At 40.0% G+C, this 27,405-nt stretch overlaps 3 protein-coding genes across 15 annotated transcripts in view; 1 reads left to right on the forward strand and 2 right to left on the reverse strand.

Moving 5' to 3' along the window:
- Positions 1-5,500, reverse strand: part of SYCP2 (synaptonemal complex protein 2) — a 30,161-nt gene extending 24,661 nt beyond the window's left edge. The window contains exons 1-6 of one of the 8 annotated variants that reach the window (XM_015881642.2): positions 3,063-5,500; positions 2,250-2,289; positions 1,589-1,732; positions 1,250-1,378; positions 813-917; positions 244-268 (exon numbers count right to left, since the gene is read on the reverse strand). In XM_015881642.2, coding sequence (XP_015737128.2) covers positions 244-268; positions 813-917; positions 1,250-1,378; positions 1,589-1,732; positions 2,250-2,273 — 427 coding nt within the window. In that variant the 5' untranslated portion in view covers positions 2,274-2,289; positions 3,063-5,500. Of the gene's footprint in view, positions 1-243; positions 269-812; positions 1,133-1,249; positions 1,379-1,588; positions 1,733-2,249; positions 2,290-3,062 lie in introns of those variants that run through there. The other 7 variants (XR_014935966.1, XR_014935967.1, XR_014935968.1 and 4 more) reach the window with 7 other exon arrangements.
- Positions 5,501-5,836: 336 nt separating this feature from the next.
- On the reverse strand, positions 5,837-11,703 carry PPP1R3D (protein phosphatase 1 regulatory subunit 3D). The gene is made up of 2 exons (XM_015881646.3): positions 11,139-11,703; positions 5,837-11,044 (listed from the first exon to the last, which is right to left on the reverse strand). The coding sequence occupies exon 2, from the start codon at positions 10,899-10,901 to the stop codon at positions 9,990-9,992; it is 912 nt and encodes a 303-aa protein (XP_015737132.2). The 5' UTR covers positions 10,902-11,044; positions 11,139-11,703; the 3' UTR covers positions 5,837-9,989.
- Positions 11,704-11,796: 93 nt separating this feature from the next.
- On the forward strand, positions 11,797-19,513 carry FAM217B (family with sequence similarity 217 member B). 6 transcript variants are annotated; one of them, XM_015881644.3, is made up of 5 exons: positions 11,797-11,864; positions 12,689-12,894; positions 13,576-13,678; positions 13,767-13,852; positions 14,204-19,513. In XM_015881644.3, exons 2-5 carry the CDS (start codon positions 12,800-12,802, stop codon positions 15,387-15,389), a joined length of 1,470 nt encoding a protein of 489 aa, XP_015737130.2. In that variant the 5' UTR covers positions 11,797-11,864; positions 12,689-12,799; the 3' UTR covers positions 15,390-19,513. The 6 variants fall into 6 exon arrangements, with proteins under 6 accessions (XP_015737130.2, XP_085376503.1, XP_015737131.2 ...); XM_085520377.1 differs by having other exon boundaries at positions 13,767-13,836; XM_015881645.3 differs by having other exon boundaries at positions 12,689-12,889.
- The last annotated feature ends 7,892 nt before the right edge of the window (positions 19,514-27,405 follow it).

Genomic DNA, 27,405 nt, shown 5'->3' on the forward strand with positions numbered 1-27,405 from the left:
AGATTACAGCTGTCATTCAGGCTTTTTTCCATATAAAAGTGCAATTCACAATCAAGCTCTGTCTCACAAGCACAAGAAAAGTGCACAGCACAGCCCTCTTAAAGTTCTTGTTGTTTACTGGCACAGAACTACCTCGTGTACTAATGGTTCCACAAGTAGTTATTTTAACGCTGATAACTTCTGTAGCACTCTGAAAGAGATATTTTAATTATGACATCTAGAATGGGATTCCTTTAAGCTCACCTTCAGGTCTGCTGTCATATGCAATCTACAATTAAAAAAAATAGAAGGCTCTGTAAGTATTACAGCAAATAACTCAGATTATGTACCTACAGCAGGCAAACAAAAACATTTAATATTTTACAATTATTTCACCCCTAATTCCTTAATAAGGAACACAGGAGACATTTTCTAATGTTAAGTCTAGTATCCTCAAATATTTTAGTAAATGTACTGAAATTACTTCCTCTATTACAACTCTTTCTATGCAGACATTTGTATTAAAAACACTCAGATCTTATAAACCGCGGGTCCTTGGATTAGAGACTAGTGTACCACTAATATTTAGGGAATAACAATCAAACCAGAAACATAATGTTTTTGTTCACTGAAAACTATTTTTTAAATGATACTAACAAGCACGAATGCAGGCAAACTATTTATCCGAAGAGATTTGTAATCTGTCTCAGAAATCACTGTAACATTAACATTAGAGGGACACTAAATAGAAGAGTGCTTGAAAGCCTTTTTGTTGCCAAACTACTAACAACTGTTTTCACAAACAATATATTTAATCAGCAACATATTTTTACCAGCAATATGTTGAAGAAATCTTCAGCCAGACTTGTAATGATTTTGTTCTTTTCATTTCCTCTGAGAATCAAAATTTCTTTTAACTTTTCATACCAATTAACCATGTAAGGGAAAAATAAAAGCAAACCTATGTTAAAAGCATGAAGAAGAACAAGACTGTATTACAATTAAGAAAAACTATACAAAATTTAAAATAACAGCAAAAATGTTACCAGCTTCCTGAGCACATTTCAGTGCAAATGAACTTGTGCTATAAGGACCTGGTTGTCTAAGCTTAAACACTTTAATCAGAGTTATGCTTGTTGTGAAATTGTAAGAAATTCTTAACTCAAAAGATAATTAAAGACTAAACTGAATACTAAGTTGTTCAGTGCAGAAGCATTACTCACATATACTTCATTAATATTTTTCCCATATGCTTTATGGTTATACTTATCTTTCCAATAAGACCACATTTTATCATTGCTGGGAGTCCATTTTCTCCTGCTATGCTGATTTTTTCCCCACATTTCCAAAGAGAACTGAGTATAGTTGAAACGCTTTTGATTTCTTGTTTGTCAAGTTCCTGAAATCAACATTGTAACACCAGTTTCAGTCTATACTTGCAGAAAATCTTACATTTAATTAATCATGTCTTTATACTCTCAAGAACTGAGAGATCTCATTCTTAAAATTTGTTTTACTTTTCCAAATCAAATGCTGGTACAAACCAAGTCAAATGAAAAAACTATCATTCAGATAAGCACAAATTGTTCTTATGTAACAATGATACCACCTGACACAGAAGCTTGTCGAACTTGTTGACAAACTGTTTGCTGCATTTGTAAGAGATATTGTCACAGTCTTCTCTTTCCAGATATTGTTCTAACAATTCAAAGTCTTTTTTCCTTGTAACTTCATCAATAAGCTTTTCAAACTGCTAGAAAAAAAAAAGAAGCACACAGTAATACACTTCTGTCTTAAGACTGATACTGATTTAATAAGGTTTAATAATTATTTTTATGCTGTCATCTGTTAGATTCTCAGCAAATACAAGTACTTATTGTGTTCTTGCCCTCTCCTCTGCACTTAATATTGCATTTCCAAGTTACATACTAGTGATTTTAAAAGCTGTCAACATCTCTAATAACTTCCTTTATTATTTTGCCTCTCTGTTCTTTCTAAGAATAAAGGCAGGTTTAAACATTTCAATCTTAAGTATCATCCCAACCACATTAAATACATCAAATGCACGTTCATTATTTGTATCAATAGCAACTTTCAGTTCCTCTCACTTTCTAACCTGTTGCTTAGAAGTAACATACAGCAATGGAAAATTTCTTCCAAAGACATTCTTTGCTATACTACAAATTGTACTTCTAGTTAAATATCAGAAGGGGCACTTAAAGCTAGTAATTAAATGTTCAACACCCATATCGAAGTCCATAGGCACATACCTGCACCTCTCTCCTGGCTGCCATTTTGGCAATTGATGATCTACGTGAGAAGGGAACAATCATCATTTGAGTGAAACACATTTCACTGACAAACTTCCAATAGGTTTTGAATACATGGTGTAATTAATTAGTTATACCAGTTCCAATAATTAGCTTTGACAAAATTAGAATAGGAGCTCTGCAGTGGACTCTCAATACACCTGAACTAAGAAGAGTAGAAGATGGCAGACTGTACTGCCAGCACAGGTTGTTCAGCATATGCAAGTCAACAGCAGGACTACAGAAAGGCCTCATTATAAAACAGTACATGTGATTATTTAAGAAAGATGTGGTAATGCACGTGGGGAAAGAGTTCTAATTATACAGAAAATGGTGAGTGCTGAGATGCCTTTTAGTACCAAGATCCTGAAATTACAGATTTATGAAAACTTTAGCTTAAAACTCAAGCGCAGACAAAAGTAATTGCATTAGTTAACCCACAGCAAAACACTCTCATGTTGTGAATGTTAACATATCTCTACTGATGCACCACACTGCATTTGGGCCTCCCGAGCCCAGAAAGCACATGGAACTAGATAGGGGAAAGCAGCAATTAAAAACAGAGGCCACTTTTGCACTCCTGAGTAACACAGATCAACAAACACAGCGTGTTTTATTTTTAAGTTTTCCAATACACAAACTGAACCACCTACACTGAGGTCTTTACTATCACCTCACAATTCTCTCATCTCCTGTCTAACCAGAGAATTCAATATAACCACCACTCCAGCTGCTTCTTTCTCGATGAACAAGGACCATGCAACACACAAACACCTGCAGTTACTGGCACGTTCACGAGGCCTCGTTACAGAGAGAACAACACCACGCAGAACCAGCGAGCACCAGCAAAACCTCCAACATGGCGGCCCTCACCTCACGGCCGGGGAGAGGAAAAAACCGCCATTTCCCTCCAGCCAATCCCACCCAGACCCACTGACTCTGAGCCAATCAAAGGTGGAAGAAGGAGGCGGGTTAAGGCTCTTCCTCCTGCCTCGGTTCCTGCGGCTCCTCCCGCCTGGAGCCGCTCGTTGGCTGCCGGCTGCCACAGCAGCTGACGGGGAAACCCTGAGTAAAGAGCGGTCACGTCCCTCCTTACAAAGCGCACTGTGCCAGCACCGCTAACATTCCTCCCTTCCGCGTTTAGAACGGTGATGTCAGGGTGTAATACAAACGAGCCAGCAGGCTAGAGGTCGATAAACTGAAGTAATTCACTCGAGAGCTTAATGCTAAATCGTTTTTATTACCGTCAGAGCGCAGTGCAGGCGCTGAAATACACAGAGCTGTGACTGACACGGGGCTGTGCTGACCCCCATGGTGGGAAAACAGCAGGCAGAGCTGCACCCAGCGTAAAGCAAATCCTCATCTAAAACGGGAAAGAAAGCAAACGGGAGCTATAAATGGCAGAACAGCTGTACAGAAAGTACCGAGCGTTCCGCCAGATGTCACTGCGATTCAAGCCAATGACGAGCGGTTTGAGATCGGAGCTCAGCCAGCGTTAATGGGAGCTGGGCATTCACTGCTATCACGTTCTCCCTCGGGATACTTAACAGTTTTGTTTGGCACCCGAAAGGTCAGCAGTAGAATTTGCAGGGAGTTTTGTGTGACACGGAACGAGTAATGAAAGCCTTCGGTTCTCCTCAGCACAAACAGCTGTGAGGATTTCAAGGGCGTTTTTGTTTTTCAGTTCCTGTGGCTAAAATATGTATGTAAAAGTTCAGTGAGTTCAATGACCCTCCTGCATAGTTCGCTTCAAAGAGAGCAGCTGGGCCACCTATATTACATGGTATATGGCACCTATGCTTTAAAAAGAATGGAGAAAATGGAAGCAGAAGTGTGTTCAGAACAGGATGTTGGGAAATCAGAGGTCCTGGAAAACACTGCAGTCAATAAAATGAGTGTTTGGCACAGGTACTGTTGTGTATAGAGCCGAGACGGGTCAGAGCACTTATGCCAAACAGTTTTAATATCAAGTGTCAGCTGAAATAGTTGCAGATCTGAGATCATAAATAGAAGGCCAAATCAGGAAAGAGGTCAGTACTAACATTAGACCCATGCTGGCAAATGAATAAACGTTTAAAGTTGCCATTCTGTGTCTTTATGAGACAGTGCTGAGAAGTGCACACAACTGAATGCACAGAGCGTTGATGAGCATTGAGCTCAGTAAAGTGCTACTCTTACAATGGACCATTAGTATATTGCTATCACTAGAAGCTGGATATATAATAGGATAAATTCAGATTCACTATTAATTTGTGACCAAATACAAAAATAACATCTATATTAAAAATAACACTGTCTGTAAGACAAATCTTTTCACTGGGTGTTCACAGCAAAAGTCCAGTCAAAGTGTTGAAAAATCAGTTGAAGAAATATTATTGATATTTATATTACTGGATACGTCAAGATCTCTGATGAAATAAAGGGACTGTAATAGCTACACCTTGAATACAATTAAATTGTGGCATTGGTGCATGTGCATGCACACACAAACACAAGCTAAAGTAACTTAACATTGTTTTCCAGTGATGTGTTAAAGACAAAGACCACTCTCCTTTACTGCCCTCAGGTCAGTCTGCACTCTGATAGCATCTTCAGGTGGTGCTTAATACTCTTTTCTAGTGAGTCCAGTAACAAGGATGAAGGCGATATTATAAGTTCTGACTGATGTCTGTAGCGCAGGAAAAGAAGTGTCACAAAGGCATTATAATAGCATGTATCCTCCTTTGTGCATCTATATGCATTATATACAACACAATCTCTATGCTTCAAAATATAAAGTGACACTGAAATTCTTAAACAACTTAGCATGATATGGACGTTTCCATGTATTTAATGTGATTCGCAATAGCCATCTTTCCCTGTAGGCAACTTTGGCACTGCAATATTAAAGGTATTAGTCCTGATTAAAAAGTAATTAATAAAGGCATATCACCAGTTACACCTTCTTATTAAACGCCTCTAATTTGCTTTAGAAGAAACCTGGCAACTGGTAATTCCCATCTTGAACTGTATGGGTTAAATGCTTGGCACTGAGGGATAAATAGTTACTGTAAGGATGGACACTCTCTTACCCTCTGCACACATATTTTGAGGAAACTGTGAGGAGAAAATGTAGCAATAAAAATGGGAAAAAAAAGGACATGGAGGGAAAAACAGTGTAACTGTGAAGCTTAAACTTGGTTAAGACCACCTAGTGCAATTCTGGGAAGGGCTCAGAAGAGAACCCTGTTTGCTTTCCCTTATAACAATATCAGAGTAACCAATAACATGCCTTTTTCCAACATTAGATCTTAATCCTGCAGGCGCCGTATGCACAGAACTAAGGTGAAATGGCAGCAAATTCCATGCAACAAATAGCAGCACAGTCATTTTTGAAGCTATAAGGTGTAATCTTTTCAAGTGCTGTTTGGTCATTTTCAGCATCTATTGAACCCAGGTTTACTTCCCTAAACTGAGGATGTTGCTCTGTAAGTAACAACTCAGTACTATGTTGGCTAAAGAGCCTTCTTAACTGATCAGAGGAGTTACCATTCACAAAGACAACACAAAACCGTGAAATGCTTTATTGCAACCTCTTGTATTAAAATAGTCATAGTTTCCTTGTTGTTCTTAAATGAACTGAACAGTTTACAACTCCTCACTAAAACAAAATGACATTTTGTTAAGCAGATGTACTTCATTGGCATCCTCTGTAATATACTTTTTTCTTGACATGACAATCAGGAAAGACAACCTTTTCATTTACATGGATTCCATATTCGTTTACAAAAAGGACCTTGAAACTGTGGATTACTGGACATTAATTTACTGTATGACTATAATAAATACAAGTTTTGAAAGTGCATCATATGACAATAACTCTAGTGAAGAATTCACCTTTTACAATATCCTCATTAGAAGGGAAGTGCTCAGTTTGAACACAGTGCAGGCAGTCAAGTTGTCCTGAGAACGTAGTGAAGTGGCCATTAGTCTGCCTTCATGATAGGTGCATGTTACCACTACTTAATGGCTTAAGCCTTTTGTTGTTGTTGTCAACTAAAATCCTGATGCTCACTGCTGAATGTGACAGGAAAAAAAAAGAACAGATTTAATTTGCCATGTGACAGGACTTGGTACCTGTGTGAATACCTAAGAGCTCAGGAGCACCCTAAAGAAAAATGCTTTTCATATACTGAAGGAATCTAGAGATCCCTGCCAGTTCCTTCCTAATGTAGGCATGCTCAACTCAGCAAGGCCAAGCAACTGGTTTAGTACCAGCTGCTGTCTGCTCTTCTACAGCAGTGCAAGACATGCAGACATAAAAGGCAAACTTGGAATAACACTTGAATATTCAAGATTTTGTACGTGCAAATACCCTGAGAGGTTACAGAAGGAAGACAATACAAGCCAAACTCATTTGCTGAGATATTCAGTTCTCACCTCTCTGACACTCTGATGTACATGACTTTAAACTGATGGTATCTCTATAATCTCTTGTTCCTTGTAATAACAAGGAAATTTTGACGTTTACTAGCATGAATGATTCTCTCCCAGAAGACGGCAACAGCATCTGAACATCAGTAAACCAAGTAACCAGCAACATCCATTGTAAAACAGTATTAAAGAACAGTCTCAGAAGAGCAGGAGGATAACAGTGTGCTGAGAGATAGTTCAGTGTTTTTGTTCAGGAAAGAAATACAGTAAATGGGGAGGTGGGAGGAGAAGGAGGAGTAATACTTCAAAATAGTGCCTTTTATTCAGCACAAGTTCTTCTGTGCATAAGTGTGTTTGCATGTGCCTGTGTTTTCTTTCTGCTTTGCTAACAAATACGTAAAACTCTACTTCTATGGAGTTCAACAACAAGCAATAAACATTAATGGAATTACTCAAGTGAGCAAGTTTCACCAAAATAAGGTTCAGCTCATGACAAGAATGGTTCTGCTGCAGTTACTGAAGGTGTGTTTCACACTACCTGACATTTGACTTAATCTGCAACAGCACTGAGAATTCCTTTGCAGCAGAACTCACCCTGCAGCAGCTGACACAGTTTGTCACAATAAAGGCAGTCTGCAAACTCCAGCAACATTGCTCCTGACTGTAGAGAACATCTGGGTTGACAACTTCAGATGTGTTATGTCATACACCATCATATGTCATTTAGCCACACAGAACCCACCATAGGGCACAACAAGAAGTGCCCTTTCTTCACTGCTCCATCTCTTCTGTTTGTCTTTTTTTTTGGCCTATGAGGAAGAGCAGTTTCAGTTCCCCTTCCCTTATGACAAAAGAGCTGCTGCTCAATTGTTCAACAGTTCCCCCTTTAACTGAGGTACAGAAAATAATGCAGGTGGACTGAAAGCTATAAATCACTCTCCAGCCTCACCCCAATCCCAGAAGTGTTCTGCCTGTCTTAATGGCTATGAAGGCTTAACAGATATGAAATATCCCAATGGAGCAGTTGTGTTACGTTCAAAACAATTATAGCTTGAATTTTTGACCTCAATGAGCTCCAAAATGAAATTAATGTTACCAATGTTACCACTGGCATTCACTTTCTGTTAAGTAGAAAATGAAAGTTCTTTTATGCAAAAAGCAAATAAAGAAATGATTATTTTTACTGTTCCCTACCCACAGATAACCACTGGTAATCCATCAGTATACAGACAAGTTAAAAACCAAAATTAATTACCAAAGGTAGGGAGGCTTATAGGAAGAGTAAGTAATACTTAGAAGTTGGCTTTCAGAGGAAAACCCTGTGTGCCCCAGCTGAATTCAACAACTGATAATTATCCTGCTGAAAACAAGCCATTCAAAGTACACCTTGCATATCTGCTGCTACACTGGACAGCTATGTAAGCTATATAAAGGAAATCCATCATCTGCGGATGTTTCATTTACTTAGGAAAGAAATCAGAATTCCACTTAAGCAGCAGTCACTAACAGAAATGGCCAAATTATAGAATGAAAATAAACAATTTGTCGTTTTCCAATACAACTGAGTTTTCACTGTACTTTGAAAGAGGTGCTAAGCAGCTCAAAGAGATGTTATTCATCAGTTGTTCCTTTGAAGCCAAAGGCTAAAGAACTGGGAAGCCTGTTCACTTCAAATCCTGGCTTTGATATTTAGCCCAACTAGTAACATTAAGTTGCCAAACATTTGAATTTTCTCCTTCCTGAATTACTTTTTGGACTTTTTGCATTAGCACATAATCAACCATGAATTAATTACAACTGCGGTTTGTAAAAATCACTTGTGATTTTGACGAATAGGCAGCAATCTCAAATTAGATGTCTGAATACAAGGCCTAATTTTCATCATACAGTTCTTCCAAAAAGCAGCTCCAACAATTCCACCCAGACAGCCTGGAAAATTTATGCCATAAATTTTGCATGCAAGTGTTGAGTATGTAGGAAAAAAACAAACAAACGGCCAGTCTTTTACTTACTAAATTGAAGCCTGTCACCAGCCTGTGGCCAATCTCAAACCACACTAATTCCCTAGAACAAAAGTCACAGAGCAAGAAGTATTAGGTGTGCAGTACATGTGCTGCTATGCTTTCACTGCTGTAGAAGATAATCTGAGCACCCATTTAATACTAATTTACCATTAAAGACATTGTTTTGCTTTGAAGTTCCTGTTTCATGCTGCGAAGGACACGGCCTTAGAGATCAGCTGTTTTATAATCAAAAGCAGCTGATAAGAGCATTCAAAAATTACTACTGCAATGGCAGTGAGATGCTGGGAAACAGGGAGCCAGGATTCAGAGTTCTAGAATCCTACTGCAAGGATCTGTAACAAGCTCAGTGTATTGTCTTTCCTTTCTCACATCTGCTTGATTTACAAATTTACCTATTTCAAGTATGAGTGTAAGAGTGTAAGTGTAATTCAAGTGCAAAATTTCTTTAGTTTTCCTTAGTAAATGCAGCCGCAGAAGGACAACTCCTGCACCACCACCTGGAGGAAAAGCTTAATGGTAAATCAGGTGAACAAGATGAGAGCTTCCCTGCAAAGCACCAGAGTACCTTTATACACCCTGGTAACAATCACTCCCCCTGCCTACAGCAAACAGTGGAGATAAGGCACTTGAAATTAATAATAACAATAATAAAAAGGGAAACAGGGGCTGGTGGGAAATTTTCATGCAGGTTTTGCTCATAATAACATTTCTTACTTTCCAACTCCAAAACTAATGGAAATACTTAACGCAGTAACAGACTTTAAAAAATTATATATGCAAGTGCTTCCCTACAGTGTCTGCCATGCAAATGGTGTGTAACTGGAGCAGTGCCCAGACTAGGTGTGATTATACAAACAAAATTAGAAATGAAAACAGTAAAGCTACACTGCCCATTTAAAAAACAGACAGTACAAAATAGTAAAATAGATCTGTTAGAAATAATCTATGCAATCTAGAATATTGCTAGCAACATAAAGTGTCTTCTCTTGATCTCTGCTAAATAGCCTGAAAGGATCCCTTTAAACCATTCTGCCTTGATTCATACACTGCAAGAAACCACCCAGGCTTTCAACAGATGTAGCTCTACACATTTTGGCCCTTTATGCTTTGAGAGGTTTAGAACAGTCCATCCGGGTTGCTGGCTACCTGCCTGTCGTGAAACACTGCCAGGTTTGGTAGGCTTCAATAAGGAGCACAGAGCCATGCCATGAAGAGAGGGCCGCTGAGACTACTGCAAAGCTGTTCTGCATCCACTTTCCTTCATTCAGATGAAGTGGATCCAGCTCTCCTCGCATTCTCTAGGCATCTTGAGGGGGTGAGTCCGACAACTGAGGCTGTAGTTTTTGCCTTTGTTGTTATCCCAGTACTCCTGCCCATTGACTTGATACCTTGCTGCAAACTGGACTACAGAGCACAGCTGAAGGAGGAAAGAAGGCACAGGGAGAAAAAAAGTGAAAACATCAACTTGATCCTGCCCGTTTTTCTCAGGGATACTACTGTGCCAATGAGCACACACTTCATGGAGGCTTTTCCACTGGTTGAAGGTGTAACGCACAGACACTTGTTTCTCAAAAGCAAGATTGCAAACTTGGATGGTGCCACTGACCCCCAGATCCGAACTGGTCACTCGTTCAAGACACACCTGCTGCTCCTGAAGTCGAGCAGAGAAATCCACGCTGTCTGCAGGCTGCTGGAAATCAGGGACTAAGCACTGCATGGTAAACTCCAAGTTGCTGTACCAGAGGTCTGAGTTTATGGAGAGCCTGGAAAGGACGTGTAGGGGGATGGAAGGATCCTCCCCTTTCTGGAAGACCTTCACTTCAGTCAGCTCCAAGCCCAGAGCATCAGCAAATCTCACCTTGTTCATGCGGCTCTGGCACACAGGAGCTTGACACGGCACTCGCTTCTTTCTTTCAGGTGTCGTAGGCAAAGACCTTGCTCGGCGGCGGATGATAGGCCGCAGTGCTGGATCACAGCTGCTGGAAGTGCTGCTCTGAGGCTGATGTGGCTGGGTCGCCGCCTTGACTGGGGTATGGCTCACAAGATGTGGGCTGCTGCTTGGACGTACCACCGAGGGCTGCTGCTGTCCTTGTCCTGGTGCCCCTTGTGCCCGCAGCATGTTCTCATAGAGATCAGACAGGTAGCTGCGATTCCTCCGAGGACCGTGCACCTCCATTCTCCACTGATGGCAGTGCTGATGCTAACACTGCTGGTGCCAAGCGCTGCCTCTTTGAAGGAACTTGGGAAAAAGCCACACACAGTGAGGATTTGAGGATACTGCCCTGGCTCGAGAAGAGTAAGCTGGAACAACTTGGCCTTCTGCAAAGAAAGACAGAAAACAGGCAGCTCTCACAGCAGCTGAGAGCAAAGCAGAGCCTGGAGTGTTGTGTGGTGAAGCTGAATACAGACTCACTGGCTGGTGAACTCCAGGCTGGTGGACCCGTTGCTCAGGCTGGAAAGAGATTCAAGACTGTCACCCGCAATGCTGGAGGACCGCAGACTGTCACACAGGCTGGGGACGGACTGGAGGCTGTCGTGTTGGCTGCCGAAGGACTCCAGGCTGTCACTGATATCGCGGGGTGCGTGAGGGCTGCAGCGGTGCACCCCGAAGCAGCCCGGACCATTACACGCCGCGAGCCGGACCTGCAGGCTGTCCTCGCAGGGGCTGACCGAGCCCAGGCTCCTGCAGCGGCACCCGGGACACTCGAGGCTGTCGCACTGGATGCTGGGCGACTCGCGGCCGCTGCAGAGGCCGGGGAAGGCTTGGAGGCTGTCGGGTGGGAGCGAGCCGGAGCTGAGGCTGCTGCACAGGCTGGAGGGAGTGAGGAGGCTGTCGGGCGGGGCCGGGGTAGCGGACTCGGTACCGTGACTGGAAGGGGAGGGATCGGCAGCCGGGGTCTGCACAGCCCACATCAGTGCCCAGCTGCACGAACACCAGCCCGGCCGTACACAGACCCCTCACGCCCAACCCGCTTAACAGCGCCTGCCCGGAACCTCGACCATCCCCGCCCACACCGCGCCCCCCTGCCCATCAAAATGAACGGCCAATACGCTCCGCCCCAGGCTCATGCGCAGCAGCCGACTGACGTCTCTTGCCTTGGGGTGCCCTTAATGCCGGTGGCTGCTGGCAGAAAGGCAGGTACGGGCGGGATGGGGGCGGTGGTGCTGAGGGGTTGGTGGGACCGTGCGGCTCTGGACCCCCAAGGTCCGAATCGATGGGGAAACAGGCAGTGTGTCCTGCTGGGCTTTGTGCTGGGGAGAGCAGAAACAGTGACTGTGTCAAAATAAGCGTGAATAATAGACAGGAACGCATCTAAAGATTAAATCTATCTATAGAACTGCAACAAAACTGAGGGTGGGTGTAGAGAGGTGCAGAACATCTGTCACCTCCTGGGAACTGTATTGTGCAGCCCCGGGAGGGGAGTGAGGTTTCTGGAAGATGAAGGAATGCTGCATGCTCTGCTGAGGCTATTTTTAGTGGGGATGGATGAGCAGCGAGAGGTTTGGTTTGGGAGAACAGCAAAGCATCTGATACGTGTACATATGTGAATGCAGAAACACCCCTTGGCTCCGCTCAATGCACTGCAGGCAGAGCAACATGCAGGGCTCAGTGCGCAGTGAAAAGCAGCTCCCCTATTGCTGCTGCACATCATATATTTTTCTGTATCTTTAACAACACGGTGGGTGCTGGGTGGGCTGAGCGGTGCTGGCCCAGCTTATGTCGCTGCAGGGCTGTGTGCTGCCTGCAGAGCGGCTGCATCTCTGCAGCTGGTGGTGAGCACTGCACTGTGCAGCACTCCTGGCCAACCTGGTGCTGAGCACTGTGTGCGGCCTTGGTGTGAGATGAATATGTGACTGCTGAGGGATGGGACGGCGCATCCCGGTGCCATCTGCTAGCTAATTCATGTTTGTTGTTCTGCTTTAATAATCATGTTGCATGGTTTTTGTTCACTGAATGTTCAGGACGTGGTGATGTTTGAGTTTGGCACGCTGTGCTGTGTGGACCAGAAAGAATGGAGCCATTGGAGGATTATGTAAAGATAAAGATGTAGATACCGCTTTAAAAGTATAATAATGGGACCAGGCATTCAAGAACATCCTTTATTACTGCACCAAAAGGCACAGAGAAAGGAAAGCCAAATCAATGAAAACCACAAAGGAATGGTAAAGTAAGGACATTATTTTCTTTCCTTCTAGTTATCGAAAGTACTGTAGGAGAGGTGATAAGTGCAGGACAGCACAGTTCAAATTCTCATCCTCCTCTCCAATCTGCAGCAACACAAATGAGTGTGTGCTCTGACTGTGCAGGTCACAAAGGGACAGAGGTGACTGCGGCACTGCTTGAGGCACAAAACTTCACTCTCTTCTAAACTCTTGATTTGATTAAAAAATACATTTTTTTAAATAATAAAGAATAATGGTTTAAATTTTGTTGAGACTATGCAAATGAAAAAGGCAAGCAAGATTTGTTGTGGCATTCCTATTGTACTGTATAATTACTTTTGTTAAAGTGCACTGGGACCAAGAGTATTCCATGCTAGCTCAATTAATAATTAATATTTACTATTTATTATATCCAAAAGGATCTTTGGGATCCTCTGATGGATGTTTCTATATGAAGGCTAAGCTCTCTTAATATATTGTCTAATTTATTTATGTATTTTGCAGTAGTGGTATTAAAAATGTAGTATCATAGTAGCTGTATAAAAAGCAAAAGCATAGTTACTATGAATGTTAAGACTATTTGCAACCAACTCTTTCTTCTTGAAACTTTTATTGCATTTCTATTCTGATGATCACAAACATTTCTATTAATGTGTGACACTGTGTTTAATCCTTGATCATTACAGTATTGGAAAAAGCCACCCAAGCACCAAAGGAGAAAAGAAATCAGTTTCTCATGTGAAATCACCTGGAAGATTATGCAAAAATGTCCCAAGTACCAATGAAAAGGTAAATCATGGCAGTTCCTTCATAGAAGAGGGGTACAAAGTTTATGTCAGCTTTTGTAATAACATCATATTCTTTCTTATCTTTTCAGGCTTCCTGTGATACTCAAGATGACAACCAACCCAGTGTTATTAGGAAAGGAAGAAGCCAACCAGATGACAGTACTCAGTCAAAACAGTAATTCTATGTTAAGATTGTCTGTTTAATTTGTACACGGTTCAAGCTAACATTTAAATGCTTGCAATGAAGTCTTGGCTTCACATTGTTGCCTTTGAGTTCACTGCACTCAGAATTCAGCATTTTTGAGGTTTAATAACAGGAAACTTGCTATACTGGATCTCAGACAAAATTGGATTAAAGTAAAGCAAAAGTTCAAGGCTAGGTAGTATTTTGTATTAATTTACTAAGTTTTCCTGCAAATTTTAGCTCAATTCACGTATATCCGAATCCTTAAGGGAGGAATCAAGAAGTTTGTACACCGGTGTTCCAAAGACTTTATTCTCACAGGATGTGTTTCTTTTTATTTAGGATCACGAGTGTTTGCACATCACAGCCCAGAATACAAGGGTCAAAGAGGAGTCTCCCAGAAACAAGGCAAAAAGAATCTTTACTGCACAGGATTCCTCCTGCCCCAAAAGGCAGCACACAAGGTAGCTTCTACAGGGCTAAAGATGTTCCAGTGCAACGTTTTTATTGCAGTAAAAAAGAACAGCTGGAAAAGAATCATGAAGAATATGTTGCCGAAGCTGGTCCGTGTTCTTCTAAATGGCAAGAAGCATCTGTGAATGAAATGTTTCTAGATTTTGAATCTGTACAAATTATTAAAGAAGATGCTGAAGATGATAGTGCCAGTGATCTCTCTGATTCAGAAAGGATTCCCATTCCTCCATCTCCCTGCACACCACCAGAACTCATACTCAGAGCTGAAGAAATTGATCCAGTTTCTTTTGAACGTGTGCCTGATACGGGTTTTAAAGAGTCAGAATATTACTACCCGGACTTCCTGCCACCTCCTTTTAATTCATGGGACTTGAAGCAACTGGCCATTTTTCTTAATGTAGAAGGTAGATCTGAACTTCGACCAAAGCCAACTGGATTTCTTGAGAAATACATTGATCGCCTTTTGCAGCTGGAGTGGCTGCAAATGCAGACTGTACAGAATGAGAAAGCAAAGGCAGCCAAAGCCAGACCACAGACTGCTCCCAGTTCCATACGTACCCTAAAAAGCCCTGGCAAATGCAAAGCATTGCTTAGCCCTTTGCCTAACAAACAAATGGTTCCCCAGGAAAGTACTACAAAACTCCCCACGTGCTATTCAGGTCACAGGGTAGATCCATACTGTGAAGAAAGCCGACAGTTTTATTCACAACCAGGTCACTTGAAACTGTCTGAGAGAACGGGACATGCAATGTCTTCTCAGAGACAGTGTGGTGAAATAAGAAATGAGCTGAAAAAAACAACTGCAAAGCAACAGCTCAATATGCAGCCATCTGAAAACAATTCTAAAATTCAAACTGTTGGTAATATCAGACCCCCTAAGCAAGCGCCAGCATTTCATGGTTCAGCTGCTCCCATCAAAGGCTTAAAAACGTATGCATGTACAAACACAAAGAAAAATGGCAATGCTAACAATTATGTTCCTTCTAAAAAGCCAGCAGGGGACAGAAAAATAAAAACAAATAGCACAAAACAGACATCACGGAAACTTAAGTGAAGAGTTTATTAGTAAATGTTGATGTTTCTTGACTGCTAGAAAGCGTTTGGCCAATGTAGAAGGGTCAAGTTATCTTCATAGGAAGATCCTGAGAAAATATGTTTTTGATTCATGGTTCTAAGTCAGTGCTGTTCATTTCAATACATTTGATCTTAAGCCAGCAAGGCCAGCAGGAAATCTTTTCCCTGAAGGCAAGTGTCTTCCATTGGTCTTTCTTCAAGCACATTGACAATAGCTCAAGAGTATGAAAGTTTAGAGATATACATAGTTATAAAATGTCCTCCTATTTGCACCAATTGAAGTTTGCTGAAGTCTGTAATGTTTCTTCTGGACTCCTTGTGTATTTTAGAGAATAGGATCTGAGCTCTTTAGAAGAGATGTTATTTTGTGATAGGCTTCATAGTGTTTTATTCTGATGGGAAAGGGCTCAGTTGTTTTTATAAAACAATGGAGCAGCTTATCTATGCAAAGTCGAACTAATTCTTCATAGAAGATGATGAATTTTTGGATGAATTGGATGTGGGTTTTTTTTTTTTTTTTGCTAGGAAGAAGAATGGAGATAATGTACTGGAATATTTTAATACTAAAAGGATTCTTTTAAAGACAAACAATTGTTAGAGAGCAGACAGCTTCAATAGTGGCAGATTAATAAAATCAAATGTGTATTTTTATACCCAGAAAACTTCACTGTCTGTTTACAGACAGCATTCCTTTGTGTTCATTTTGTAAACCTTGATGCTTTTTGTCATTTCAAGCAAATGACCAAACTTCAAATTGCACATGGATATCGATGACTAATGCAAAATGGGAATATTACTGCACAATCTGTTGCCTAACGTTCAGAACTGGTAAGCTCTCAAAACCCAGAAAATAGACTTTTAGGGGATGAGTTTGAAGGCCCTTAGCTGGGGACACTATTCTGTTTGAAAAGCTAGAAAACGTTTTGAAGTCTGAATTTTAAATGAAATACTGAGCACCATTACTTCATCCTCAGCCACAGTGAACTGTTGATGAGAAGTAAGCTGAGGTCTGACAGACCGGGTTTTACAAGTGCATCCTTCCCATTCAGATAGCAAATTAAAAAACATCAGTTACTAAAGAATATATTATGTACATAGTTTAACTGCACTTGTCTCATCTCTCTTGGTTTTAAGATGCTTAGCTGTTCTTTCATTGTGCCTAGTAGGTCTTCAGCTTTGTAAAATCTCCAAGCATGGATTTATATGTAGTTTAAAATGTGAGAATATTAATAAATGTAGTAATAAGTATTTTACACAAAAACAATGCTCAGGAATAGACTTAAGAAATATTTTTAGTGGCTTTTTCCTAGTTAGTGGAGACCAAATATGAAATTTTGAATTGATGAAGGAAAAAAAAATAATATACAGTATTATATATCCATATGCAGTATTTGTTAGGATACAGTTAAAATAAATTGTAGTTGCTTCTACATTCTGCTCTATGCAATTAAAGTAAAACTTAATCTGATGTCCTCAAAGATCAAATACATTGGCTGTGTCAGAGGTGTGGAGAAACTTACAGGATGGCATTCAAATACCAGCAGCTGCAGAGCATTAGCACATACTTGTGTTACAGCTTTATCCTTTTGTTTTGGTGCAGACTCTTCCTGTATTTCAGCTTCTTTAAATGGAAAGGGTTTTGCATCCAGTGTTGGGATTTCAAGCTTCTTCCAAATTCTACAAGCCTTCACTAGTAAAGTTTTACTGATTTACATTAAGATTAATAACACTAGGACTGCTCTTGCTGATAAGCACGATTTTAGTACCCTAATTTAGAACACTATTGTAAACTCCAAAAGCAAGGTGAGCAGAATCAGAACGGCAGGTTTTTTAAGCACATTTTCTTAGATGCAGTAATTAATTTAGCGTATTATTATAACACTGAATATTAATTAGCATATACAAAACATTCCTCTGACATGTTGCTTTATATTGGTGCTTCCTCAGGTTACAATGAAAGCATGAAGATACACGCACGTTTTGCATGATAACTTTTTAAAGTGCAAATAGTGTTTCAGTCAGCTCTGGCCAGAGCAAACTCATCTGGCAGAGAATTTCTTTTCTTGCACACCTAGGAATTAGAAAACTCTGTTTTAACGTATTGTTTGTGGTCTCATGCACATCTAATGCAAATCTGTTGCTGGAGACTTTAAAAATTAAAAAAAAAAAATTAATAATTAAATAGGCAGAAGTAGTACTGACATTGAAAATAAATCTCTGTGCTTGTTCATCACTAAGCCCTGGCTGTGGTCTGGACAAACAAAGTTCATCTTGCATGATAGTTTTTGTTCACTGATTTTATACTTACACAGTAACGTCTACTTTGTTTGCATACAGAAATAGAAATTCTGATTTTACCTCAAAAATAATTATTTACACAAGAGACCTGCAAGTGTTGGAATTGATCCAGCACCGGTTTTGCTTCCACTTTAACTTGTCTGTGTTTTGGGCCTATAGCTGAAAAGAGCTCCCTCAGTAAAGAAAACTGTGGTTTACCTTTCTTTGATTTTGTATTGATGGGCACTGTCTTTAGAAACAGAATATAGCAGACATATTTATTCCACTAAATACATTCCATTTGGAATTAAAATATTTCCATAGCACAATGTTTGTGTGGCCATTTCTGTATTTTCACTGCATTTAGCAATGTGCTCCTATGTTCACGTGTCTTTCAATCTTGCTCTGAAGATGCTTCTTGAACAAGTGATTTGAGATATTTAAACTGAGTGGGTTTTTTTCCCCCAGATATCTTAAAGATTTATTACCAAACTAACAGCCTCAGGTTGCATTTTAAATAAATACTCAGATTCTACTTCAGTTATACAAGTATAAGCTATGAACGGCTCTTGTTCTCAATGAAATTACTTATTTACAAAGATGTAACCAAACAGTTTTGCTCCAGCACATATAAATGGTTTTCCATAGCACTGCTGTATAGTATTTTTAACATATAATGGAAAGAAATTTAAAACAAATGCATTTTGATCTCGAGACACTTTTTTCCTCCATTACTTCTGTCTCTGCAGTCTAATGCTGTGGTCAGCTATGGTTTCACCCCTTTGCACTCTTACACAGCCTGTGCTAGCTTTCAGTTGAAAGCACTGGTTCTGATGTTTCTGCACCATGCCTCTAGATCTTCATTTTGTTATCTGTACAGACATCAATCTTTGGCAGTTACTTAGAAATTATGCTTCGAATAGGGATTGTTACTGCATGAACAAGGCGCTCAGTCCTGGGAAGAAGGGCATAGCAAGTGAAAGAGCCCAGGAAGGAACTCTTGTATCAGTCCCTGCTGCTGGTTCAGCATACTGAATCACAGGATGGCCACTAACTGGTTAAGTGGATTGCATTTTCCTTTGCAAATGGGATTTTACCTTTGCTGGTACTAATTCAGCATAATGGAGTTAAAGTACTTCAGAAAGAGGCCGAAAGATTCAGCAGTGTTTTTTCCTAAGTTGAGTTTAGCACAAACAGGTGGCCAGAACAAGGAGCTCACACCTCCTGCAAGCACCTCTCCAGGATGCTGTGGCTGCAGTTCTACTGCCCATGTGCTACCAGCACCCTTCTGTCATCTGCTGCTGACCTGTGCAGTGTGAAGAAGAGGGGAATAATGCTGCTCCGGATAACTATGCTTATATCCCTGGACTAAAACGTCTTGTTTGACTTCAGCCTTCTTCATTATGCTGCAATCTCATCATTCTTTTGTCCTTTCTTTTGTGTCATTTATTGTTGACTGAGGAAACTTTTGTATTTCCTGTTTAAATGAACTTGTTAGAAGGTTCTGAATATTTTGGCTGATCTTTTTTGGAACTGTTATAGTTAACAATTCTATACTATGTTAACTGCCTGTAATGTACTCTTTTTTGGCCGTGTTTTGAAACATGTTCAGTCTTTTCTTTACTGCTCCCACTGGAATTATTAGTGAGTTTTCTCAAGACAAATAATTAGAACAGGTCAGTTTGTTTGAAGCCCAGGTTTTGATGTTGGTAATAATTTGCTTTTACTTATTTAAAGCTTCTGTGGTTATTTTTGCTGGAAATTTCATTGGAAAGTGATTTTTTTAATTTAAGTTACTGCCTATTTAATAAAAAGGAGATGCTGCCTGTTACTTAGCTGTAGTTTTTTCTTTACCCACAAGATGGCACTAATGAATTTGTTATCGGTAGAAAATGTCTTTATTACGCAGTGAGCTTTTCACTCACAGACCTCAGCCATATTCCTGCTGGTGTCCAAACTAGCTGGTTAAAAAGTGAATAATTGCTTCTGCTCCACATGGCAGTCACTTCTGTAATGATGCTGTTAAGGCACCAAATGGATGGAAATATCATACTTAGTTATCATATTTTTAATGTACTGATCAATACATTTCATATTCTGTTAGAGTCTCAACTAGATCATGATCCATTGGACAGCAAAGGCATACATGTAGATGCCTGCAGAGGTACATTTTAGCCACATTCCTGTATTGATGGTATAGGTGCATAGATGCATTTTAAATATTTTCACACTCATATATTCAGCTCAGACTAATCAAGGAGGAATTGTAGGGAGAGGAATTCAAAGAGGAAAAAAATGGCTTTTCCTACTTCTGAAAGTCCCTTTGCTTTACTATTTCTGTAATCTTTAAGCATTTCAAAGCCCCTCTGTGGGCAATCATGCAAGAAAATGACAATCAGAAACAAAAACAGATGAGACAGCCCCATCTACATCCACAAATCCTCATAGATGAACACCAAAACACCAAAGGACTGAGCTTTGCTTTGAGCCATCTAAGTTATACAGAATAATCCATTCATTTCCATTTTTCTGTTCCATCTGGCAATGGAGAAATATTTGGTTTTCTTCTGGAATAGCTGCAATGCAGTGAAACTACAGCTATTGATTTAAATGTTCTTCCTGTAATAAGTCATTTTCATAAACCCCTCAGAACAGCCTGCCAGTCCTGGTTTCTGCCCTTCAGTCTGCCATGTGGGAGAACAGATTGCCTGAAAAGTTCTCCCTTTCAGCTGGGCAGAACTGGAGCTCTTAGTTCTTTCACTACTTTCTCATCCCTGAATTTCAGATAGCTTCTGGAAGAAACAACAGCTGCTCTGAGAACATCCCTCAATAACAGCTTTTTTTTCCTGTACCAAAAGACGCTGGTTTTAGAGAAGTTACACTGCTATGGATTTAGTGAAGCAGAAATCATTTAAGAGGTGGCTAAGTAAGAGAGAAGGAACCACAGTAAATGATAAAGGTGTTTTACCTTTACCAGACTGGGAAACAGGCACACGTTTAGCACTGGTATGCTCATGCTGGCATCTACTGGCTGTTGGCGTTATTACATCACAAATGCTAAAGGTGGTGGTGGAGATGAAGGTATGGCATCACTGATAAAACGGGCAGCATTGTAAAGAAGGGACGGGATGAAATTTCACTATATGGTTCCCCACAGATGTGTTACTTTTAAATAGAGTGGTTTGTAAGTATTTGACAGCACACAGTGGCCAATGGCCAGCACGGGGGCTATTTGTGTTACAAAACAAACGAGGAAAGAAGACTTGAAGTGTTCTGCCATGCCATTATGCATGCAGTAAGAGGTGGAATTAATCACTGTTACTATTTCTCTGTTCCACTTCTGTGCTAAAAGAAAAACGTTCCACCTGAGGCATGCACTAAGCCTGCTATCAAAGGTGCTGTTCTTCTGCTCAAAAGTTTACTTAAACAATACACTACGTTAAGTTATTCACTAATAATCCAAAGAAACTTCAGTCAATTGTGACTGAAGAATGGAGTTGAATAGAAGGCAGCTAAGTTACCCTGAAAGCCAGCAGCAGGATCTCTTTACACAGTAAATCACTAATTTGAGAAACTTCCCTGAACGCATCATTCTGAATGGAAGACTTTAAATCCACAGCAGCACCAACAGCAAGATGGCTGCAAACTGTAACCACATCAGTAAGATTAGAATTCTCTTCTGCTATTTCTGCTGAAAAATACGCAAGATTTAAAACAATAATGGAAGTATTGCATGTGTGTGTGTAGTGTTCATATAATAGTGTGCTATAAGGCCACAACACATCTTCCTTACAAGTTCTGCTGAGTCCACATCACGTCACACTTACAAGCACCAAAACATTCAATGAGATCACCTCAAGGCCCCTCTGCTCACATCCCTACCCCCCCCCGGTTCCCACCCCATTGCCAAGCAGAAATCTCATGCATTGCCTATAGAAATCACTGCACAAAATTGCCCTCCCTCAGGGGAGGGTGCCAGGGTGGCATCCTGTGAGCACTGTGCATGCAAACAAAATCTAAAAGCCATCTAGTATCGATGGCTTGAGCTTTGTTAATGCATAATGGCAGAGGGAGTGTAAGTAGCCTCTAGTTTGAGTGTGCTTTAAAGCAAGTATCTTCACGGTACCTCCTAAATGCTGGTGATGGCCTATAGTGTTTCAATTACCTGTTCGCAGTGAGAGGTCTAATCACGATGCCTGTGAATCCCCATTACTTTTGGCCCCCGCTGTGCCCAAGTCAGTGGGAGTCCCAGAAGCACAAATGTTTATCTCCGCACAATCTTCATCTTTGTCTTTGTTTTGCCTCATTTATAAAAAACCTTGCTTAAAAGTAAATGACACATAATCAGGAAAGGGGAAATTAATCACACCGGAGCTAAGCTTCTGCCTCCGAGTTTAAAAGGAAACAAGAGAGACTGATCACAGGAAGACCCTACAGAGAGTGCGTGTCAGCACATTAGTAATGAAATCTATGAAATCTTTTTGTCTCAAAAAATAAAACATATTCCCTGCCTGCCATTTCCCCTGCTCCGCTGAAGAGTATGAATTGTAATTGAGTCTTTTCTGAACCATTTTAGGGTCGTCTCTCCCTTCTGAAGGACACATTTATCCCAGTTAAGCTATTAAAAGAAGTAATTTAAAAGACAAGTCAGCAAGAAGAGTTTTCACCAGCGAAGAGTAAACCACATGCTGAGTGGGCTACAATTAGTCACTTCCAGTAAAGTCTTAGGAGTTGTTGCATTTCACATGTGTGCTTAGAAATAGAATGTTGGATTGATGTTATATAAAGTGTGGGCCTAGCCAGGGGTCCTGTACCTGTTTCCTGAGAAGAAGGAGGGGAACTGAAGGAGCACCTATGGTACTGGAAAAGTTTCTGAACTCAGTTCAGAAGTCATGATTTACCTTTACAGAACAAGAAGATGAGCATTTTCTTTGTTAACTGTCAGACTATGCTGCTGAAATCTGAGAATGGAGAGAGAATGATGCCATTCTAAGGTAGTTTCCCATCTTATCCTGTAATTACATTTGGAAAACTGCTGCCTGGGGAAAAGCCAGAGAACACAGAGCACAGGGACATGGCTGCAGCACCACCACATCTTTGTGCCATTTCTGCCCTTCACATTCCCATTATTTAAATGCTTTTCAAAAGTGATGAGAAGAGTTAAAAATGGAAACCTCAGTGTTCCTGCTCTGCCAGCAAAACACAGCCTGCTGACCAGGCAAATTCTTGAGGTTTAGAATAAGATAATGCATGTTTGCTGTAATTACTTAGCTCTAGCCTGAAGATGTGCATGGTGTATTTCTGAAGAAAGAGAAGGTACTTGGAAAAACTCCAGTATCTAGCACTGATCTTGGGGTAGCATCCTGACTTTCCAGTTGCCTTATGGGCAGTGAACTAAGTCTCAGGATCACAAAGCATGTGTTACTCTGAAGGATATGTTTCTACATTTCTTCTTCGCCTGTTGGGACCACACTTACAAAGACCTTTTGGTGCAATCTACTGATTATTCATAAATGCTAAATATGATACGTTATTAATAATTCAGAACTTTTTTGCTTTGTTCTAAATTCTATAAAATAAGAAGGAAAATCACTTCTGGGAAGCAATTAGCAAATTATTCCAGAGCATTGATAATTACTAGTGTTTCTCAATTTCTTTCCTGCAGAAGGGTAGTTCCGCAGTTATCCTGAAGATGGCACACCTAAGCCAGTTATGGACCTTCCAGTAGCAAAAAGAGTAAACAAAGTAGGCCCTTAGGAGTGCACTATTTCAAAACAAAACCCCTTATTAAAGTTTATATTTTGATGTGTTCAACGGTAAGGAGGGTTTTTCTTTCCTTAAGATTTCCTCATCAGTATCTTGCAAGGAAAGTACCATTTAATGGCCATGCAGAAGTACTCAGAAAAAGGAAGTTGAGGAGACTAACACAAAAATCTTGAACAGATATTTGTGGATCTTTCTTTTGGATTAGTTTATGTACATTACTGCTCTATTTCTGTTTGTTTCAGAGATGAGAGAGTATCAATGTCTGATGAGAAATACGTCTACAATTCTTTTTTTCCTCTCTGTATTCTTTTCTACTCTGTGTAACTCATTTCATTCTATTTAGTTTGCAAATCCAAGTTTGTTTTATCCCGATAGTTTCTAAAACTCTAGTGCATATGGGAGAATCCATTCACAACACAAATGATTGCATATAATCACAAAAAGGGACTTATCCTTGCAGCTGGCTTTGAATACATAACTTCCCTCATAAGCAATTTACATGCTCTAAGATGTGTTTTCAGTATGCAAACCTATAAAGTCCATTAAAAATGAAGGTGTTTTGCACACAGCAGTAATTGATACTTCAGAGAAGAACAAAAATCAGGGAGAGAATAGTTTCTTTCTCTTCCTTCAACATTTTTAAATGCCCACATTGTGGTTCAAGGAGACATTTGACAGTGTCAAACTGCAGTGCTTTGCAATAAGAGTGTCCTTGGGATTAGTATGAAATGTATTAACTTGGAATATGATGGCTGTTGCTCTTGGGGTATCATCCAAAAATGAAACTGGAGAAATGCAATTAAACAAGTAACTCTCCACAGACATTGGGTCAAATCCTGCTGAAAATGATCTTAATGATCTCCAAATTCATCTGTTTTTTTCCCCTACCCATTTACCAAGTCCAACATAATATCAGAGTCAAAACCCCTCCTTATAGGGAACTGGGTTGGTAATGCTGATGCACATCAGCTATGAGCTGCAATAGCTCAGCTCTGCAGGAAGATCTGTACACAGCTGGCAAGGCAAGCAGCACATTTCTAAGTTCTGAAACAGCTCCAAGGAAGAGATAAAGGTAAAATGTCCAGGATTATAAGAAATGAGCATATTATTTGAAAGAGAAAAAATATTAAGCATATTTATCTCTTTCAGAACTGCGCAGTGACTGGACCTTCCTTCCTGATCTCTGTTAAACGTCAATGAACTGCAGAACAAATATTGTATGGCCACCATTATCTTATATTTCATTATAGTACCTGAAAGAAAATATATTAGTCTTTAAATTATGGTTCTAAGATGTTCCCACAATGAAAGCAGTAACAATCAGACACAGAACAACTCCCTGAACTTCTGAAAAAGATTCCAACATATTTTGCAAGTTTTCTGTGGAAGGATTTCTTTTATCCTGTAATATTTGCCTCCTGCACAAAATAGCCTCTATCTACCCAAGGACAGGGCCTTACATTTGAAAATAATGCATTTTTATTTTAAAACATGTAGTTTAGGAAACATCAGCTGTAGCCAAGGCTACCACAAAACACAAACTCTACCCAGGTCAGCCTGACATCTTGCCAGGAATTTGGTTTAGATCAATAAAAACACCATCAACCTGTCTAACTGAACTGCAATTAGGAGCAACATAGAAAAGAGTAGAAACTGATTGTGGAAGCCTTACCAACACATTTTTCTATGAACACATCACATATTTCTATATGAGAAAAAGAACAGTAAATGTATTACAAGGCACAAGCACTCACCATTGCTCCTAGAAAAAAGCCAACATTTAAAAAAAAAAAAATTAAAAAAAAAAAGGCTTTTAGTGTGGAAATCAGAGAGTATTTCAGATCCTGAAAAGCTGCTGACACAGACTGTAACTGATGGAAAGCCAACAGAACCTGTCATCTCTGCGTTACGTTACTGACAGTATAAAAGGTATTTTCATTTAGAAATTCATTTGAAAGCAGTAGTGACAAGTGAGTTCTTATTTCCATCTACAGTGGAGAGGATTTCTCATTCCAGTGCCTGATCTTTCTGTTATTTTAGGGTAAATCAGGACTGATTCTAGTAAAGCCAGAGTGCTCAGACGAATCAAATGGATAGAATGGGGCTCCATACATTTCTTGATCAGAACATCCATGGCTGTGACCAGGACATGCTGTTTACAGCAGCTGTCACCACACAGCAGGAACTGTAGGTCTTGCTGAAGATATTTTGGAAAGCATATATTTAAAAGGAGACAACCTCACAGAATTTGGAAAGAGAAACTAGACTTCCACAATGATGTCAGAAGTTGAAATGGCTTGAACTATAAAATCAAGACAGAATGAAGAACCTCAGTGGTTTATTCCTGCACATGGCAGTACCAAGCAGTATCTCTTGAAATCTAAACAGGAATGAACAAAAATAAAGAATTTGGGTGTGACTCTGATCTGAAGGCTGAAAAGCTGAAGTTTAACTAAAATCAAAAAGAACTCCAGTCAGTTCATTTCCTAAATTTCACTACAGTGAGGGGTTAGAAGCTCAAGATGTACTTCAAATATCTAAGCAGAAAACTGCAACTCTTCTACAGGAGGAATTTGCCTGTAAGCAAAAACATATGGGTTTACAAACTTTGCCTACAGACTGAGCCAACAACCATAGAATTAACAAAGTTATTTTTCTTACTTCAGAGAAGAGCTGATCTAAATAGTTGGCAACATGAAAAAGTTAAATTAAGAAGTAAAAACAGTTCAATGTCAAAGTGATGCACTAACACATTAGAGCTTTGTATATTTAATACATATTGATCATCAACTCATGAACAAAGGATTTAGGATGGATCCATACTTTATTGCAAACCCTTCTTTCAATCTGCTAGATTTTTCTATTTATAGGACATATTTGTAATTTCAGGGAAGGGTTTACAAGAGGAGCCTAAAGGATGTATGCACTCAGCTGTTTATATTAAGTTCAATGGCATTTGAGTGTCTGACTTCCACGTACTCTGCTATGAATTCTAACTTTAACTTATTGACAATAGTCTTCCACTTCAGAAAGCACAAAATGGTTACTCTTTACAGTAATAGCATCTTTGTTCAGTAGCCATAACCATATGTTGTCTGCCTTCCAGGAACTATTTTATGGGTACTTTACACACTATTCCCCAATGGAAAATTCAACTTCGTGTATTTGGGAATACTGACTTCACTGTAGATTTACAAACCCAAGTGCCTATTTCAAAGATATTATCACCTGTTCTTTTTCCTTCTTGTCAGCTCCCTGATCACACCTATTCAACATTTCTTCACTCAGCCCAGAAATGCTTGCCCAGCATCTCTATTCTAGTCCTGCCCCAAGGCTTTGCAGACTTTATTCCCTGTGCCTTTTCCCAAGAAAGTTATCTGATTTCAGGAAATAGCCCAGTCTGCTGCTGCTGGCAGCCTCCAAGAACCCAGGTTTGATGTACAAACACAGAAGATGGATCCAGAGAATTAGAAATTCCAGTTTATCTTGCAGTCTTCATTGGTAGCTATTGCAGAAACAAATTCTAATGAACGTTTGTGTACAGAAGTGACTGAGCTGAGCTATACTTGGTTTGGGATCTGAAGAAAAGAGCAAGCAGGGCTTGCAGGCACTTTACAATGTCCTGGGAACTGGGCTGGCCAAAGGCATGGACAAATCCAATATTACCAGCCTTCACGTTATGTACTACTGCAAAAAATTTTTTGAATACTAAAATATCTACTAGAAGGTGGAAGGAGACACAGAGGAAATGGAATACATTAGGGTCAAAATAAAGATGATGGTAGCTGTTATGGGAATACTTAATAAGGTCTCTGAGTTGTGCTAGCAGCTCAGCATATCTTTTTGACAAAATGCCTATAAATAATCATTACTGCTTGACTGAGTGTGTGATGAGGAAAATTCCAAGACAAAGTTAATTTACATCTGAAAAGAATTTCTTTTTAAAAACACAC

Source organism: Coturnix japonica, chromosome 19, assembly GCF_054131305.1.
Source record: "Coturnix japonica strain WE chromosome 19, WE-NBRP24, whole genome shotgun sequence".
NCBI classification, from domain to species: domain Eukaryota; kingdom Metazoa; phylum Chordata; class Aves; order Galliformes; family Phasianidae; genus Coturnix; species Coturnix japonica.